This window comes from Phalacrocorax aristotelis, chromosome 4 (genome assembly GCF_949628215.1).
Source record: "Phalacrocorax aristotelis chromosome 4, bGulAri2.1, whole genome shotgun sequence".
Lineage (NCBI taxonomy): Eukaryota > Metazoa > Chordata > Aves > Suliformes > Phalacrocoracidae > Phalacrocorax > Phalacrocorax aristotelis.
The window spans coordinates 70,948,003-70,967,608 of record NC_134279.1 but is presented as its reverse complement, the minus strand read 5'-3'; the positions used below and the strand labels follow the sequence as shown (position 1 = coordinate 70,967,608).

Here is a 19,606-nt window from a genome sequence, read left to right as displayed (position 1 = left end):
GCTGGCCGGGCAGACAAATGGAGCTCCACAGAAGATGTGAAAGTAATCCAAATACTTCAGTAGAAAGTGGGGGTTCTTCACCACACCCCAAAATGTACTTGCTTGAAGCAGGCATTGTCAAATTAATATCTTTTTCCTTCACTTGTAATGTGGAAGGTGCTGACTGACAGCCCTGGAAATTAAGTCCTCTATTTCTCCACAGGACAGGTATAGCAAGGGCAGCAGCAATGCAAGCTTCCCCACATTGTCCTGCCAATGTTCCTCAACCCAGTTCGGAAGAGGTCACTTCTGGAGGTGAGTGGGTGGAAGAGTCTCTGTCCATGCAGTTATTGCTGCCAGGCAGTGGTTTTTGTGGGACAGGCTGTTGGACGGAGACTGCCCCCTTGTCTTGAATGAACCACCAGTCCTTAACAGATAATTGCTTTATGTCCTGTAAAGCGGCGTGGGCTGGATTCATTGAGGTTGCATTATTCTGCTTGACTGCTGTCACATTTTGGTATTTCTTTGTGGTTGAATGGCACCTTTGCATTTTTTTTCTTTTTGCACTGTTTTGTTTCCAGAGACTTTGTCAATGCTTTATGTACATGTCCACAAAGTAGCATGCAAATAACTGAATGCAGTCTGGTTGTAAATGTGATACAGAAAAGCAGTTTCTGGTGGCAGCCATGTGTGCAAGAGGAGCTTTAGAGCACTAGACCAGGAGGCATGCTTTGAAATGCACCAAAAATTGATAAGGAAGTGAATGTTGGTTTCCAGTATCTAAATGAACTATTAGTTTTCTGTTGTAAAGCTGTATCTTAACATTTTCACTTTTCGTAATTACTATGTAATTTAGATATTAACACCAATTAAGCTGGTAAACTAATGTTCTTTCTAAAATTATTTTACAATTAATGAAATCTGCCTATCTAAAGTTAGACATGCAACATCCTACACTATATATGAAAGTACTGGGTATGTATTGCGGTTACAATAGATAGCTGTCATCTAAACCAGAAGATATGTGATAAAATGTGTGAGAGGAATTAATATGACTAATGTGAGCTTTCAGAACAAAAATAATAGATGCTCACAGTTTCTCAAATGAATTCTCATACACATTCCTAGAGTTAAGTACTACATACTTCAAACACAGTGAGGAGTATTCTGTTTTTAGCCAAATTTACATCTTTTAAATATAGAAATACAACGGAGAAAATGGAAAAAAAGGCTTAGCAAGGCTTTTTAGGTCATGGTAAATTACTTCTGTAGCTTCAGATGCTGTGTGAAGGATTTGCAATGACTTGATTGTCGTTTGTATTTAAGGCCCATAAGTCTGTTTAAGTCTGCTTCTAAAGCTGATTGTAAGCAGGTGTGATAACAATAGAATGTAGTACAATGTAGCCATTTTATAAATTCAGCATTATTTCTGGCTGTTTCCACAAGATCTAGAAAAAGAGGATTTAATTTTCCTGACCAGAATAGTCTTCCTGAAGGGTTTTCTTGTCTTTTTTACTTTAAAGAATATGAATCAGAATAGTATTAATTCCGTATACAGCTAAAGCAGTTCCTGACTTCTTGTCAGGTTAGCAAGGGTTACAGGATTTGGCTTATAATTAAAATGAGTGATAGAGTCCTGTTGGGAAGTAATTTGGGACTGACCCACAAATTCATTTTAAGTGAAGGACAGTTGAGGATCCTTGTCATGACAATATGTGGCATTAGGCAGTATAATATTAGGCATATTTGCTAATAAGTCACCTTACTTAATGTTTGTGTGGTGCCATTAAATCACGTGGACTTGATTTTTCAGCTCTTTTGAGCGCAGTGCAGATTGCGAACCTCTTAGTGTCACTGACAACACTGTAGAGAGGCCCAGAGTTTTGGCTTCCCACACACCTGTGTGAACTGAGTCCAGAACTTCAGCTCAAACCTACCTCTATGCCACATGAACCTTTGAAGATAATTATACACCTTATCACAATAAACCTTTTTAATAATAGACTTTATTTTAAATTCAAATACAAAAATACAGTTAAATCACTGTCAGTACAAACACAAAAGAATGGTCAAAGAGACCACTTTCCTCAGTGAGTTTTATTCATACCACATTCATCTTTCTGTCTCTGTGTATGCTTTCCGTGAATTCTAATTAATAGAGTCTGAGTTTTCTACATATTTACATTGAATAATGGTGATCTAAAGGAGCATACTTGTGAAAGAAGGTATTACCCAGAGCATCTCAGAGCAGTATAATCCTCATAACCTTGATCGTGGAGTCCTAACTGGTGTAAGTCATTCTGTTGATTCCACTATGACTGGTCACATGAGAAAAGGCTTATGCATCAGGTTCATAGTTATAGATCCCTATCTTAAGAGCTTCAGTTTTATCACCCTTTCTTTACCTCCAGTAATATCCTAGTGATTGTATAGCCTTGCTGGTTATGTCCAAGGACTGGAGGCAGAGGAAAGATACACCCTCTCTAAGGACTGGTTTAAAAATATCTTTCCTGAATTACAGTGGGTTGGTTGGAGGCTTCAGGCTCAGTTCACAAACTCATTTTTCTCACCAACCACTAGATAACAGCAGAGTTAAAGGGACAAATGCAGAATTTTGGGTCAAGTGTCAGAGGCAGAGATTGCAGACAAGGGATAAGCAACTCTTTAGCTTCACGTTAAATAATGTATACGTGGACCACGCATGGTCACAGTTGGGAAACCCCCATGCTAAAATGTTATTTGTTCCTTTTTTTGTCTTTCTATCTGTGAAGGTAATGTAGGTCTGTATTGATATGTAGGTGATCCAGAAGGGACTTTGTTTATTCCCAATTTGCTGGAGATATCTCTTGAAAAGCGTTTCCCTAGCAGGTTTGGAGCAAGGGTGGAGTATGTCGGGCCGCGTGTGATGATCTGGAAGGAACTGTGTAATGTTAGATTGTTCAAAAGGAAGCATTTGTTTGATGCACTTAGAAATGTTTCATGGGTCAGCACCGGACTTCTAAAAATAAATGACCGAGAGGCTGCAGAAGGAAGTTCCTTCTAATCAAAACTATGTCACTGGCATCTGTAACTAAAAGGGAGACTGAAGTACCAATGCTACCGGAAGTGAAACCTCATTGCTCAGATATCAGACTGTGCAACCGATTTAATAGATTTACCAGGTAGTTATCGCAGGCTCCTAACATGTTACCGTTTAGTAATACTGTGATTGTAGGAAGGAATTTGTCACCTGTCTCTCCAGCTTTCCTGAAGGACTAAGTTTTTACCCCCCATTCATCTCTAGGTTGCCAGTTTTAGTCCAGACAAGTTCATCAGTGACCAGGATATCATTATCAATCAACAGCTGTATAACAGTGTATATGAAAAATGTTTATTTATTTATTTAGTTCCTAGTAGTCTGCAGCATCACTATGGCATCTGTAAAGGTTCAGGTGTTGGCACACATGGAACTTGTTGCAGGATCAGTGCTGATGTGGTGACCTCTTACAGGGCAGGAAATGCATTTTTCTGTTTGCACGCAGAAACCCAACCCTGCCCGAGACTTTGGATAATCCTCTAATGCAGCTAATAAGGAAATATGTATATATAGCAGTCTCTGTGCAGGGAACAAACAAGTAAATAGTCCACCAAATCCCACAATAACAATTTCACTCATTTAATTATTTTATTTTGAGTGCCTAGGAGATTGAGGCCCAATGAAATTGCTTTTGAGACTGTCACCTTTAATCTTGTAGCAGAGTATTTAAACTCAGACATTGAAAACAGTTTAACAGACAAAATACTGCAAACACAGGATGAGGTATGCAGACAAAAATGAAAAGGTGGCACGGAATGTAAATCTTCTTTTAGGGCCTTATGAGAATGCCGTCTGATTATCAGCATCACAAGTACAGTATAGGTTACATGTCATCCTCTGCATTCCATAAAAACCTAGCTCACAGATATGAGTTGAGTTTGCATAAAAGTCAAGCTATCAGATAAGCCATGAAACCCCAGGTAAAGTGTTTTTGTTTTTGTCATCTTCTATTCCTAGGAAGACTAGATTTGAGCTCCTAACAGCTCAAGAGTATTGAGGTTGATGGAATCTAAATTTTCACTAGTTTTTTCTGCTTTAGTGTGCAGGTGCAGCAAAATAAGAATTAATAGAATAAATACTGAGACCCTAGAATGGTGTGATTTTCTGGAGCAAAGGGAAGGTTTGTTTTCTCTTAAATACTGCTTGCAGTTTCTTTCTTAGGCTCATGTACTCTACATTTGGGGTTGATAGAGAATTTCTCCTGCACTTTAATGGCTGTTGCATCAGGAAAATGTGGATTTTTGTAGACTTTCTTTTGCTTAATCAAGTAAGTTAAGATTTTCTAGGGAGATGAGGCAAATTAGGAATTTTTAAAAAATACTTAAGAATGTGCTTTAGGAAAAAGAAAACTTCTATTTTTTTAAAGGGAAGATGTATCTTAAGAAGCACTTTAATAAAAATTACAGGATTGATTAAAATTTATCTGTAATAAAAAAATCCAGTGATTAAATTCCAAGGAAATGGATCTGAACTTGCAGGCAAAAAAAATATTTTGCTTTAACATTGTCTATTAGATCCTATCTGTGGATATGTGTGTGGAGTGCTGAATGACATAGTGACATATATATTGCTCTGTGGTTTGTCAAAAGAAAAAAAAATATTTTGCTAATACAGTAGGAAAGAATGAAACAGTGTATTCTGGCAGTTTGTGACCAGGTCACAAATCAGGAGAACAGAGTCCTGTTTGTTTTCTAGGATGGGAGCAGTAGGGATAATTCAGAATCAAAATACTGATTCTGGATAACAGGTTTTTGGAAAACTCCAAGATATTTTTATTAGTAGTGTTTACACCAACACTTTAATGTTGTGAGGAAGGAGCCTCAGTGTTAGCTCAGTTAATTTTGTAGGATTCTTCAACCTCCAGCACTAAAAAAAGCATTTAAAAAATCCATGTAAGCAGAAAGGAAAGTTTAATTGTAAAGAGGTTTTTTGGTTGTGCTTTTTTGGGATTTGGGGGCTGGGGAGGGTGGGTTTGGTGTTTGTTTGTTTGTTTGTTTTAAATTGAGGCTTGGCTGCCCAGTTCTGAATGGCTGGGAATAGCTTGAAGGTCTGTTTGGAAGAAGTTGATTCAAGGTTGTCTCCTGCCCCAGTCTTGCCCAGTGGCTGGTGGTTTGTGCTGTCCCCGATGGAGCAGTGGACACTGAAAGGCCTCTGGGGGCCCTGTAGGGAGGCTGCTGCTAGATTAATGCCAATGCTGCTTCTTTCTCCCCCTCACCCTTTCTTCCCCACTGTCCTCCCCATAAAATGGCCTCTCAGCTAAACGCTTGTGTGGAAGAAAGGTGATGTTATGGCCTGTGCACTTTGCCTGTCCTGGTTATACAGCTGACAGTGCAATGACTGTGCCAAGCACACTGTCAACTTGGTACCTCTACCCTTGAACCTCATAGTAAATGTATAGGTGTTTTATTGTTCCGAATTATCTCAGTTGCTACGGGTGGCGCAAGTGTGTGTTTTGTTGTAGCTCATAGAGGAATCTGACCCAAGCTCAGAGCAGATCTCATGCTGGCTTTGAGCTGAACACTTCTGAGGAACACAAGGCAAAAAAAGTTTCAAGACAAATTGAGTTATACCTTGCTTGCAAGTAATAAAATTTTTCAGTCCATGGTGCTGCTGGTTGAACACTGATAGGGATCATTATTTTCTAGTATTTCCCTCATGATGGTATTTTTCTTCCTTAATGTTTATACTATTTCACTTGTGCTGTTAGCTTGGTTATATAGGGTCTGTGTGCTGAAACTCTGCTTAGAGATGAGTCCGTGTTGTAGAGATCCATTCCATGCGTTGACCCCGGCTATTGACTTCACAGGAACAGCACATGAATGAATAAAGCATTACTGTTTTTTAATGTTAGATACAGAAAAAATCTTACCTGATTACAGCATCAGTTTTGTGGTATCAATGTGCAGAAGAAAGAGCTGAACTGCTCTCTCAGGCAGCTAGCTGTAGAACTGCGTGGAAGTAAGATTGAAGGAGTGATCGTTATCGACAGAAACCAAGCCACTGCAAAACAAGACCAAAACCTCTCCCACACTGGAAAGTTTTATAAAAAGTGCCAGCAAGCAGATCGATTTCTTACCTGACTAGGGTTTACAGTTTAGGTTGGAATTTTTGTTGCAGAGCAGGAGATCTTGTTTTGCATCGTCTACATGGAGTGGGTAAGCAGTTACGCTGTGCTTCATCTGGACAGCAAAGTAAGTCTTCTTTCTTTCTGTGAGCCAAGTAAACCTAAAATCTAAACTGAACATTAGGAGATAGGGGGGAAAACCACTGTTGTTGCTCACTTTTTTACAAGATTCAGTGCTGTGTCAGAGAACACTGTGGTGTAAAACCAAACATTTCGCTGAAGTCGGTATTACCAATTTCAGCTAAGTGAAGATTTCTGTGGGCTGTGTCTAAGGCTGAGTGTAATCTAAATGTTAAATGTCACTTAAAAATATGTGATGAATAGTGGGATGGAGACAGATTAATAGTGGGAAGGGGGAGGAGGATGAGACATTGTAGGGTGTACTCATTTAGGATCACCTTACTCCTTGGCCAGTACCACAGAGGTAGAAAATCCTCATCATGCCAGGAGCATGCACAGCTGTGCTTTCACTAGAAGCAGCAGCAGCAGCAGCAGCAGTAGAAAAAAAAGCCTTATGAGTATTCTTGAGAAAGCATCATATACAGACAGCTCTGGTGCTATGTACTGCATCTGCTCTGACCCAGAAAAGAACAGCTGTTGCCCTTCTATACAAGCTGATGCCTTCAAGGGTGCATTTTACAGAAAAACAAAACTGTGACGGTGGGAATGGGTATGCATAACAGGACAGGCTGAGCTAATGAAGCTCGAACTTTGCAATATATGTCTATGTATGTAAAAGATATATATATATATATGTATTTGCAATATACGCCTTTTTTTTCTTTCCTCAAATTAGAATAGGGCCTTGCATTTTATTTTAAATGTTTTCTCTTTAATCTGCCTCTTTCCGATCTGATTGAGGGAAACAGCATGTTCCATTATTGAAACATAGGCTGCTCTGCCATGCATCTCCTGTTTTGAATGCTTTAGGATTGTTATGGGCTTCTGTAACAATAAGTTAAATAAATAGGTCTGTAGCAGCAGTTTTGAAGATATGAGCTTGGTCTGCACACATCTGTTGTGTATATTCGACACTTCTCCCCAATAAGCCTTTTGTAGACCTATCTTTTCAGTATAGTTAACCTGCAGTGCTTGGTAACATTGACCATGGTTCTGTGACTGTAATCATAATCTGAATATGAAAGATAAACTCTTTTATCTGTTCAGTTTTCTCCTCCTCCTCCTGTTTTTATGGAGACTCTCATTGTTTCTTCTGGTGAAGTGTTTCTATCTTGAAGAATCCTCAGCAGGTAAAGTTGGTGTATGGAAGTCTTAAATCTTGCTTGTGGTAGCTCCTGTTATTTGAAGTCTTTGAGAACTGGGAAGGACTTGGCAGTACCTGAGCGCGCACATGAATGATTTTTTGTTTTCCCCCACTGTTCTTGCTGGCAGATGGTCCTTTAGGGACTTTTGCCAGGAAGTGCAAGTCAGAGTAGCCTCTAGGAGTGACTGCACTGTTAAAGATATCGGGCAGCCTTTCCTCCTTGCTGAGCTCAGCAGAACCAGGCCGCCAGTCAACCTGATCTATCATTTTCAAAGTTACTTCATATTTTCCTCTCAGTAATCACAGAGGCTGCAGAGCAGAGTATTTAGCTCCCCATGAGAGTTGTCAAACATAACAAAATATGAAATTAAATGATTGTTACAAAATAAATGCCTGGGAGAGTGAGCTTCCAGTCTTAATGCTTCTCTGAAACAACAGAGGTACCTTTTAAAGTTTAAGCTTTAAAATAAAATTTCTGTTCAGAACAAATATTACTTCTGAAACATAAACTCAGTTAAAAGAGTTTTGCAGGTTGGAATAATTTTCAATTATCCAGTAAATTCTGCTCTGTAGCACTACTCTCACTGCCATGATAGTTCTGTGTATAACCCAGATTTAACCAATGGATATCTGTTTAATAATTAATGGTTTCTTTTTGTGTAAAATAGTGGAATTTCATTTTGTGGATGAGAATTCCTCTCTCTATGTCAGATTCTGTTTGAATTTATATTTCTCATTCTTTTTTAGTTTGTTACAAATCCTCCCCTGAACACTTGCTTCTGCCTGACCTCTAATACTGTGTGTGGATTAAAAAGAAAAGCAGAACTCCAGATGGTTCACCTCACAGAACGAGGGCACCTTTATTCGAAAGGGTTTTAAGTATGAAACCAGTCATACGAGTTAAAAATCTGGCAAAGAAAAGAAACAATCTTAATCAGCAGTCCTTAAAAATCATGTATGCAGTGTCAGACTTCCATGAGTGGTAGCACAAGATCAGATTTCAAAGACTTTTAAAAATCTCCCAAATTTCTCATAGGCTATGAGAGAGCGATCCGAGCTATCTGAGTCTGATTAAATGTCTTAGAAGCCTGTGTTATGGCATACTTACTAATATACTTTCTGATCTCTTTTCTAAGTACTATAGTGGCATGCTGGTTTTCTGCAGCTATGCAGAAGTAAGAACTTGGTGTCTGGTCATCAGTGAGTGGTTATAGAATAAAGCAGAGGTCGATCCCATGTGTGCCCCTCATGGACCAAAGCAGATGTCTTTTAGTAATCTTCTGCTGGATACTTTCCAAACTGCAATAATCTGAATTCTGGAAATTTCTCTGTGTGCCACTAGACTTGGAAGAAATGCTTGGTAGCAAGAGAATGTTTGGCAAAAGTGACGGTGAAAATACTGCTCTTGCTTCCAGAGTAAGAGTACTGCAAGGTATCAGAATTGATGGGTGACTAAAAATAATTTTTTATGTGAAAGAGGGTTTGTGCTAAGAAGGTATTAACCATGATGATATAATAAGGAAAAACCCTAGCTTCAGGAGTAAAAATTGCCATTGACTTTGATAATGCAGAGATTTAATTATGTTGTTTAACTCTTTGCCATAAATCATGATCAGATTTACATCTTTCTTGTTATTTATACTGTTATTTATACTGTGAGAGCCACTAGGCACAGCCGGTTCTGTAAACACACAAGGAGGAGAGGGTTTCTGCCCAGAGGAATGTTAGTGTTAAGTATGAGACAAGAGACAATGTGAGGATATATTAAAACTGGGAAGATGAGGTCACCATGACTGTGCTGGTCGGCACAAGAAGCAGCTGTAATATGAACCTGGCTGCCAAGTATCTTTATTCGATGATAATCTGTTTGTTGCAGTGCCCTGAGGAATGCAGTTTGTTTTAGCTGAGCTCAGAATTGAAGTTAGATCATGCAGATCTTCCTATCTATGAAAACATTCTTCACATTGAAAATATTCTCACGTTGCCCTTAACCGTGGTTTTCTGCACATACTGATGCAACAATAATCATTAGCACTAGAACAACTGACTGAGCAATGGTACTCGTACACACGCAGTTGTATGGCAGTCTCCTTTGACACCCTGGGGCTCCAGCAATTACCCCAAAAACTTAAGATAAGCTAGACAACTTTGCTGGTTACCAGTGAACTACGAAAAATGTTTCTTCTATTCTCTGGCATGATGCTTCTCCCTTTGCCTGTGCAGTAAAATATATCGAAACGCACCTGATGGTTCCTCAAAAATCTGCAACATTAATATGCAGAAAGAGGGAATTCATGGCAGTCGTCTTGTTTGGACAAACTGAAAGGACTTCAGGTGGATAAGAGAGTCCTAAACAACTTAATCTTAGTGTAAGTAGATTAGACCTGGATGGTGTATGTGTTTATTTAAAATATATGTACTGTAAAACTTTGTAACTGTATTGTGTAGCTTGAACGTAGTGCAATAAATCTATAAGCCTTGTCATGGGGACCTGACATATCTTAAGTGCTCTATCTGTCCATAAACAGCTCTTAGGTGAGATGATGAACTGGTGGCACAGGCTAGGAGAGAGCAAAGTGCTTTCCAAAGTGGCTTTGCAGCAAAGATATTAAGATACTTGCTTGTCCGCTACCAGGCTCCAAGCAGGTTCAGTCTCTCTCTCTGTCTCTGTTGCGGTCCTGTGCCATTGCTGATTCATACTCTATCTTCAGAGATTTTTTTTTTTTATGACTCTCAATTATTCCTCACTAAACTGGATTTGAAGTGTGTTCAGCTGGTCTCTGCAGCAGATTTCAGGTGTCACTAAATAATGAACAGCAATGTATGAGAAAGGCAAAAATATTCACTTTTTCTGTAATCTTGGCCAAATTAATCATTTACTCTCTGCATGTTTTTCAAAATAGTTTTGTATCTCTACTATTAGTGAAATACTAGGATATAGATAATGTACGAGTACTGCTTTGGAATTGAATACAATTATATTTGGAACATGTCTTGCTCTGGTTTACTTTTAATTCATTTTTCACCTATTATTAAATGTTAAAATAAAAAATAAGAGGATACAAATAGTGCCATCAATCAATATCTGTCCTGAACTGCAGAGCAAGTCATTTTTATAAGAGGGCAAGCTCCTGTACTTATAATAAATCAAGTTCGTTATCTTTTGAGCTTCGTGATTAGAGTAATTAGTCATTTATGCTGATACAAAGCCATCAGTGAATACATTGCTTTATTTCACAAATATTGAATCTTAAATGGTTTTGTAAGAGTCATTGGTTATAATCAACTGCACATTGTAATGTAAATTTGTTTTTTTGTTGGTGGGGAGTTTTGTCTAACTCAAATTAATACACCAAGCAACTCTCCTGAAGTTAGAACAAACTGCTTTTAAGACTCTAACCTGAAAACTAATTTAAAATGCCAGATATAAAATAGTAGGTGGAGTTGGGTAGGGAGTCAATATTAACGGATGCTTAGTGCTGAGGAGAGGTCTCAAAGTTAGCGAGGGCTACTCCAGGCTCCGCAGATCACAGCCTCTCAGGAAGGCTCACTGTGCAGGTTTCCCCACTTCTGTAACTGCCGTGCTAATACCTGCCCGTTCCCACAAACAGCTGCGGAGAGGTCTGGTTAATGCCATTCACATCATCTTTGGAAATTTGGGAACTGCATATGCTTTTATACCTGTAAAATACTGCTATTACCTGAGGGACTTCAGTTTGGAATGAGAGTTCTTCCCTCCAGCTAGGTGTAAAACGTAGGTCATTGCTGAGCTAAAATTCCTGCTCTTGAGTTATGGAAAAGCATGCGTGAAATCGGACTTCTGCTCTGCTTTAGCTGTTGGTAAGATTAGTCTGTTCTGGGGTAGACTCAAGCACAGCTTATTTTTCAGTATGAAAACACTGTGTGCATCTGCAATGTGATAGTTTCTCCTCTATTTACAGACATCAGTTCTGACTAATAAGTACTTGGCATCATTTCCATAAAAGTTGCCCTTAGTCTGGAATAAACCCATACATTGAGGATGACAGGCAATGTTTACTTGGAGAAGAGAAGCTCAGAAGTCTCCTAAGTTGCTTTTTGGACATCAGCGGGGTATGCCTATGCTCATAGGTGGAACTAAGTAGTGGGAGCTAAGTAATTTCAGTGTAAGTCTAGCTTTTCCTCTGATGGCATTTTTGGTATTATCAGTATCACTGTCCCAGACTGGGTGCTCCCAAGAAGCATGATGCTTGTGAGCGTTATAATTCATTGCTAATTAATCTTCCCTCTCTAAATGAGATGACAATTCTGGTTCCAAAATAAGTGGCTTATTACTCATTTAAAGGATTCCAGTAAGGAAGAGGTTAAAAGTACTTGAAAATAGATTAACTGGAATATGATCTATGACTGGCTTCTTCAACCTCATTCTTTTAGTGTACTTTTCCCTGTTCCACAGACTGTAAACCCAAAATGTTTCCCCCTGTGTCTTTTCAGTAGCTGGTTTGCAGTTACTGCGGACACTGTAAAAAAAAATGAAAATGGATTAAGCTGCTCTTGTGATCAATATCCTTCCAGTGAAAAGCATCACCTAATATAAAAAAAGAAGCTGATGCTACAATAAGAGGAGTGTACGTTGTCTTTTCAAATTGTGTACACACAGTTAGCCATTATATTGACTGCTTGGTCAGGTTTTTCTGAGAATTGTTCCAAATTCTGTCCCATACCAGGAAGTACAATATCTTTCTCTATCCTGTACAGGGAGTGTTGGCACCTGATGTTAATGGCTGAAAGCCACAAGAGCACAAATACATTCCTTTGGATGCTGCACCTGCGATTTGTATTAAGAACTGAAAAGGACATTTCAGTTTGGTTCTCTATCTTCTCCATTTGTATTAATGGCAAAAATTTCACTGACTGAGAACTGATCACAGCATGTTGCAGATCTTGGGGAAATGTAACTTTAGAAAGGACTTAATGATCTACGTAAACCAAAACTTTCATTATATTTAAATAAAGCAAGTCTTTTTCTGGTTTGGTTTCTGTGTAAAATTCCAATTCAAGGATAATTATGAATCTCCAAATTATTTCATTTCATATTAGCTTACATCCTTTATTTAGGGTTAAATAAAGGAAACCTTCCCATTACTTACTTTGGTCACCTGCTGTGCAAACTAATAACGCCATGCTCATCTAAAAAGGAGTGTCAGTCACAGTCACATCTGAATTCAAGTGTACCAGGAAGGAGACAATTAAGAGAGGGAAATCAGCTGAACTAGTGCTATTTTGTATTACTCGATTTTAAAATCTACAGTTATTCAAATATATCGGGAATGGAAGGTGAGCTTTTAAAGAGGTACAGGTTTGCTTACAGAAATGTTCTGTGAATTAAAATTGTAAAATATTAATAATGAGACATTACTATAGGTGCTTTTTTCTTTTAGCTTATACTCCTGTGAGAAATCAGTGATAACATATAGGGTGAGGTATTGGGAGATTTGTCTTAGAAAGAAGGGTAGTTGTGCCTAAGTGCAGGTTAACACATGAGCTCTGGCATCTTTTTTCCTGTTGTTAGTAATGAAACACTGAGCAATTTCACAAGGAAGCTTAAATGTGCATTAGAGAAAGACTTTGCATATCTAGGACAGAGACAATAGGTATTTTTCAGAGGTTCTGTATTTCTAAGCATTGCAGAATTGTCCATAGTGGAAAAACAAGGCAGGCTACAAGAAGGCCTCTAAAGGGATGAACATTGTCATGTGAAAAGAAAATAGGTACTCGTGACTGTTCACCACCTGGGTATTAATGCAGCCAATTACTGTGTCCTACCTTTCAAACACTATTGTGTTAGAGCAAGAAAAGAGCCAATATTGTATTTTATATTACCTTTCTAATGCTATATATACACATATAGATTTGTGTTATTTGTCTCTTTGATTCACCAAATGTTTCTTATTTGTGGCTTAAGGCATTTATTTATTGCAAGGCTTCAAGCTGCGGTAAGCAAGGTCGTAGATTAAGAATTGATTTCCACAGTTGCTCTAGCATACAAACTAAATTTCTCTTGGTTATAAAAACTACAGCTGGGCATAAATTCAGTTTTGCAACATTGTCTTGAAATTTAACATTAAAGCAAATAAGAAAATACTCGAAGCATGTATTGCATGCTTTATTTAGGCCTTTGGCTAAAACCTAAGGAAAGCAAATTGGTTTTATGCTGCAAGCTTCTAAGTAAAACCATGCTGGTACTGAAGGGTTTTTTTTTATTTCACTCGTTCTTTTTTTGTTACTACTTTATGTCTCCCTAATTTTTTAAATCAGATTTTCTGTACAGTTTTTGGCAAATCATGTTTTGATCAATATGTTGATTAGTTCTTTGTTTTGCTATATGTGCCTAGAGTAATTGTTAATACAATAAGCATGTGGTTTCAAAACGGAATATAGTTTCTCCCCTTCGGAAATAGTCCTACTAGAAATAGAAAAATCTGCTATTTTGTTAGCTCTCTAATGTGAAACTCAACATCTTTTTAAACTGAAGGAATATTTAGACTGTAAACTGAAAATCCACTAAAATCAAGGAGGTATGTTTTGGGGGTGTTTTTAGGGTGTTCTTTGGGTTGTGGGGTTTTTGTTTTGTTTTTAAGGTGTGCTTTGTGTTGGTAATGATAGTAGAAGTACACTGTGTGCAGCAATCAATTTGGGTAAATGTCAAATATGTATAACTCTTTGGTGAACCTTTGCTGCAATACACAGATTCCTAATAAGTCTACAATATATTTTAAGTTATAGAAATTGGCTTCTTAGACATGTCTTTAAAGAAAGATGCCCCTGCCCTTGCTTTTTGAATTAGTACACCTAGAGCAGAAACTGTAATCTGTAGTGTATGTTTTCAGATCATAATCAACATCATCAGGTGGCTTTACAAATATTAGCTTGTCCTCTACTGTTCCTGCACATGTCATAGTTACTGTTTCTGCCATTAGCAGAGGAACCAAACTGCAAAATTATTTTTCTAAGATAACAGTACTTTGTTTGCTTGATGGGAATTCTTGGTTTGCAGTGCACAGTTCACACTGTACCTTATAGCACTGGCCCACAAGGAAGAGACTAGCGCTTCAAATGTTTTGTGGTACTCTGTTATACTAAAATAAAGGCTGAATTGCCAACCCTGTTGTACACTAGTATGTAAAATAACTTTCTTCACAGTGGTCACTATGAATGTAAAGAAAAACACAAGTGCTGTGTGATGAGAACAGTAAAAAAGTTTGGCAGGTAAAACAGGTATGGAGTTATTTGAAAATAAAAACTTTGTTAAGAAAAAAAGTATGTGCAGAAATGAAGCACCTCAGACTTAGAAATCACTCCTCTTTCCAATTCAGATGAATGTTTTGGAGAAACAACGTTGTGAAATTAATCTGTTGATACTGATTCTTATTTGCTCCCTGAATCATATTTTGTAGTATGAGAATACCTGGATCTCCTTTTGTGGCGGTTCCCAGCAAACCATTTTATTAGCACTTGGTCTCATTTTGCAAAACCTTGAGTTGGAGCTTATTTTCAAGTATTGAAAACTGAGGATTTTGTCAGTGTTTAAGATGCCCATGTCCATAACGAACTTCCTTTTGACTTCCTTGAGATTTCCATATGGAGATATCTCAAAAAAATGCATCTTTGTGGTGAAATGAGGTGAATCTATTCAACTCAGCCTTTCTCTGAATAATAAAACAGTCTCACGGAAAGCCTTGTTAGGAAGGAATTATGATTATCAAGTCTGGTAGTCAGAAAGGCTTCTTGTTAGGGTATTACTGCAAGACTAACTCAAGCATCGTTATGCCCGACTGAATACAAGATTTCTGCCCATTTCCAAAACCTAGCTTTCTTTTTTGAAAAGCACTTAAATATGTATGAAGAATCTTGGACCGATTCATTAACTTTGAATAAATTCCTATGACAAATGAGGGAAATAAGCAGAAAGCAAAAATGACTAGTTGAGCAGGACTCCTTCTGTAAGTTTGGCTGCCAGCAGAGGCACAGGACTATGACAGCTGTATCACTGATAATTCATTGTAGATCCATCTGGTGGTAAACTTTGAGGAACAGAACCTTTTCGGAAGTAGATCTGGCACCAGCCTCCTCTGTACTGATGTGGTAGTACAGATTTTCAGATTTTTTTCTTTTCTCCCCCAACCTTGCCCCAAGACAGGGGAACTACATGGAAGAATTACTGATCAGTTTTATTCTGGTGCTGTGATAAAGTTGATATAAGAACATAATAGTGCTAGAAATCTGGTATTCTTCTACTTTTGGATCCTCCTTGACATCAGATGTTTTCCTAAAAGCTGCAGAGTCAGCCTCTGCAGTCACCTAATTCTCATCCCCACGATGTTCTCCATATGGAATCATTCTCCAATGACACCCAGTACAAAACATTTAAAAAATGGTGTTTCCAACAAACAGAACAGAAAAGTCTGGTGAGCAGGGAGAGGAAGGCAGTCTTGCCGTTTGAGCCCTCTGCTCTAAAGAGAGAAAAGAATGGAGGGACGTAAAGGGAGACGAACGATCTCTTGTATAAATTACCTGAAAAGACCCTCTGAGATTTATGGACAGGAGTCAGCAGTGTACACCTGGGGAAGGTCTGTCTAGCTGCAGGATAGAAGTTTGGGATTATGTAGGAATCTGTTGTGAAGAAAGCTGTTTGAAAAAGTGCACTTGCATGTATTTGGGAGTGCTGGGGTCTTTGAGTTAGCAGAGAAGCGTGCTACTGCAGTGGCCTCAGTCTTCCCTTTGAATTTTAATTCTGGCACGTTTGTTATGTCAGCACTTGATGCGAAACCTAGCAAACTCTGTGATCTTTCTGACTTTAATTGGAGAATTAAACTTGTAACGTTCCCTGGAGGTTTAAAGTGTGTAAATATAAATATTCTTACCATACTTTGATTTTTGTGACGTGATTTGTGCGTTTTCAAATGTTGTTACCATAATGACGTTTGCTCCAGTGGTAGTATTCTGTTACTTTAGTGGGGACTAATTCCCCAAAATCCAATATCTGCAGCCAGAGGGCTAACCAGATCATTTCAGAAAGACCAATGGACCGCAGTCATTTACATTTGATTGGGCTTTCTCAGACTCAAGCAGGTCAAAAATATCAGAGATCAGCACTGTATCTGTGGCTGGGGGTTCTTCCCATTTGCAGAATTGCACGGCAAGTACAGGGATAGCATATGCAGCTTCTTTGCACCCCACTGTACAGCGCTTGGGGTCAGGCAGTGGTTGGAAGAAGGAAACTAATAACAGGAATTCATGTATCGCTCTCCTGTCCGCACATCTCCTTGGGAATATAACTCCCTGGTGTGTGTTGAAACAGCAGTGAGGCTTCTTTAACCGCTCTAAGGGAGAAAAAAATTAAATCATGCAAGTAGTATCTAGTTATGCATTCTTAACTTCATCTTCCTGCCACCCGCTGCCTTGCTCTGACATGGATGATTCTGCCTTCTACACTCAGACAGAAGTTGTGAACAATCAGTCTCGCTGAGACTCTTCCCAAGCCTCCTTCCACGTGCTGTTCCTTCAACACCAGGAATAACCTCCCAACAACTGACGAAGACTTCAGGTTATAAAACTTAAGCAAACATGTTCATTGTCCCCCCCACCATCCCCCCACCCCGACCCCGATAGCATTTTCATCAAGGAGCAGATGCCAGCACCAAATGATGGTTTGGCCCCAGGTGGCTTTACTTTCTGGTGTGATGGTGGAAAATGGGGCCTACTATATGGTATTAGCAAGGGAAAGGATTTGGATGTGCAAGCAGCAAAGGCTGCCAAAAAATAAAACCATGTGACCAAAGGAGTCCTGGTACTGTGGGTTTTGAAGGCTCTGTAATTTAAAAAGTGTCAAACTCATCGTTTTAAAACAGCTTTCATCTTACCTCATTCTTCACTGCTTCTCTGGTGTGGAATTTTTCCTTTGTGATAAGGTGAACTTTAAAAGTTTCAGTTTTTTTTCTCCCTAGTAGAAGGAGTAAACTCGCAGCCAACACAGCCAAGCACAAAGCAGTTCTGCACTAAGCATTCCACCTCTGTGGTTAGCCCATTGCTGTGATTACATTGGAGCAGCTCTAGATTCCAGCACTGCTGCATCATTTTTCTTTCAATTTTTAATTAGAAAGTTTTCATAGCCAGGGAACAGAGCAGTAGGGGGTTTTGTATCCACCAGCAGACCCTTCCCGCCCCCCCCAAAAAAAAGTTCAGGTATGAGTGAAATGCTATTAAAAGCAACATTTGTACAGATGCCAAGTGGGAAGAGACAGCAAGCATGCAATAAAGAACAATTCTTTTTTTTTTCAGAAGGAATATATGTAAAATAAGAAATGATTTAAAAACAGGTTTTCTTCTGTTTCTCTTCTTTTAATCTCAGTTTTCCATAAGAATAATAGTAGTAATTTTCTAACTAGGCAATGAAAATTTTGGTTCCACTTGATTGTCTCGGTAATCTTGAACTTAAATACTTAAATGCTAGTATTTCACAATACTGATACCTAATTTAGTAACCAACTCTTATGCACTGTCTGTCTTGAAATTTACTACTTTCTACAGTTACAGGTTTTGATAAAGGCATGCAGACTTCATTTACTATAAGGCAAAATGAGACTCTCTCTGGATTTTTCATAGGGACACATGTTTTTATTTACAGATGGATGAACACATTAAGTTGTGTAACGCCTGTGTCTAGGTAGATGTAGTAGTAGGTATTTGTGCTGGGCACAGGTTATTTTTCCTCCATATATGGGCATAAAGCCTGAATAAAAAAAGCAATTATTAGTTTTTAGGCATTGCACAATGTCCTTTGGTCATCAGTTACTTTAAACAAACATGGTTTCTGTATTGCCGTGCAGGAGGACTGTAGCAATCATCATAAACTCCAGGGTTAGCAACGAGAATATCTGAGCAGAATAAGACCACCTGTCCAAAAGGAAACTTGCAAGAAAAGTTCTTTCATTTGAAAGGCTGTGGTTGATTTTTCTCAAATTATGGTTATTTTCTCATCTGACCTGTTTGTCCAGTAGAAATAGTACTAAAGCGTGTGACATCCACATGATTATGGGAATGTAATATTCATCATTTGATGGCGTTTGCTTTTATGAACAAGAACTACAATTGTTAACATTCTTGTGAGTACCCTAAACCAGCATTTAGAACATAAACATTTCAGGTTTGAATATGCAGCCAGAGCTTGATACTATAACCACAGTTATTTATTTGGTAAGTATTTTCATATTTTTAAAATAAAAAGTATGGATCTTTTTTTTTAACTGAACCAAAGTTTCTGCAATGGATACTTCATTACTAAAAATCAGAATTATTATGGGTCCGTTCTCAGCCTTCAGTCTTTTGCAAATTGCAGTAGCATGCTTTCTGAAAAACATGAATGCTGATTTAGAACACCTTGAATCACTGATGTGAGTTTAAGAAGAGGCATCAGCAGTGTAAGATGGCTATACTACAATTTTCACTCCATGGAAGGTCTGCTCAGTGTTTTGCAGTGCCATGCATGCTCTGTTACATGGCATACACCTACACTGGCTCAACCAGCGGAAAATCGACAAAAACATGCAGATGCTGGGAGAGATGCATGAAGAAGCTGAAGAAGTAGAGGTCATCTGGTGTGAAGCTTCTAGGTATGCCCTTCTTTTTATCAACAAAATGACATAGAACTTGAACTATCTATTTTCTTTTACTTGGTGTCTGAATACAGATTTGTTTATAATATGTATTGCTTTCTTGTTGATAGAAAGTCGGTGAAGGGAGTTGAACGAAACATACAGGGCAGTTCATGTTAATACAGAACTTCTTTCCCTTTTGCACCCTCTCAATAAAATGCACTGGCATGGGACAATTTGAATACAATCCTGATGACATGGAAAAGCAAATGAGAAGGCCACAGACTTGCAAATAAAACTTAATTGTTATTTGCTCATTTGAAACCGTCAAGGAGACAGCCAAGGCGTTGCTCCATGACTAGCTCTAAGTTACTAATGGCACCTGAACTAGGTTTATATATCATCATACATATCAGTCATGTACTTGATCATAATTCTGTCATCATGTTTTATGTTCTTGGCCTGTCCGAGTTCCTTTGTGGCAGAGAGAAGCCTCTGTGCTCTTTTCGCATGGCTTTTGGTTCCTGTTT

The 19,606-nt window shown here is 38.4% G+C and overlaps 1 protein-coding gene across 7 annotated transcripts in view; it reads left to right on the top strand.

The window, feature by feature from the left end:
• Window positions 1-19,606, top strand: part of PPP2R2C (protein phosphatase 2 regulatory subunit Bgamma) — a 204,063-nt gene that overhangs the window by 80,913 nt on the left and 103,544 nt on the right. For 2 of the 7 annotated variants that reach the window (XM_075091908.1, XM_075091907.1), the window contains exon 2: window positions 203-294. The exons of 2 other annotated variants lie outside the window; for them this stretch is intronic. In XM_075091908.1, coding sequence (XP_074948009.1) covers window positions 228-294 — 67 coding nt within the window. In that variant the 5' untranslated portion in view covers window positions 203-227. Of the gene's footprint in view, window positions 1-202; window positions 295-18,811; window positions 19,095-19,606 lie in introns of those variants that run through there. 3 more of the 7 variants (XM_075091912.1, XM_075091909.1, XM_075091910.1) reach the window with 3 other exon arrangements.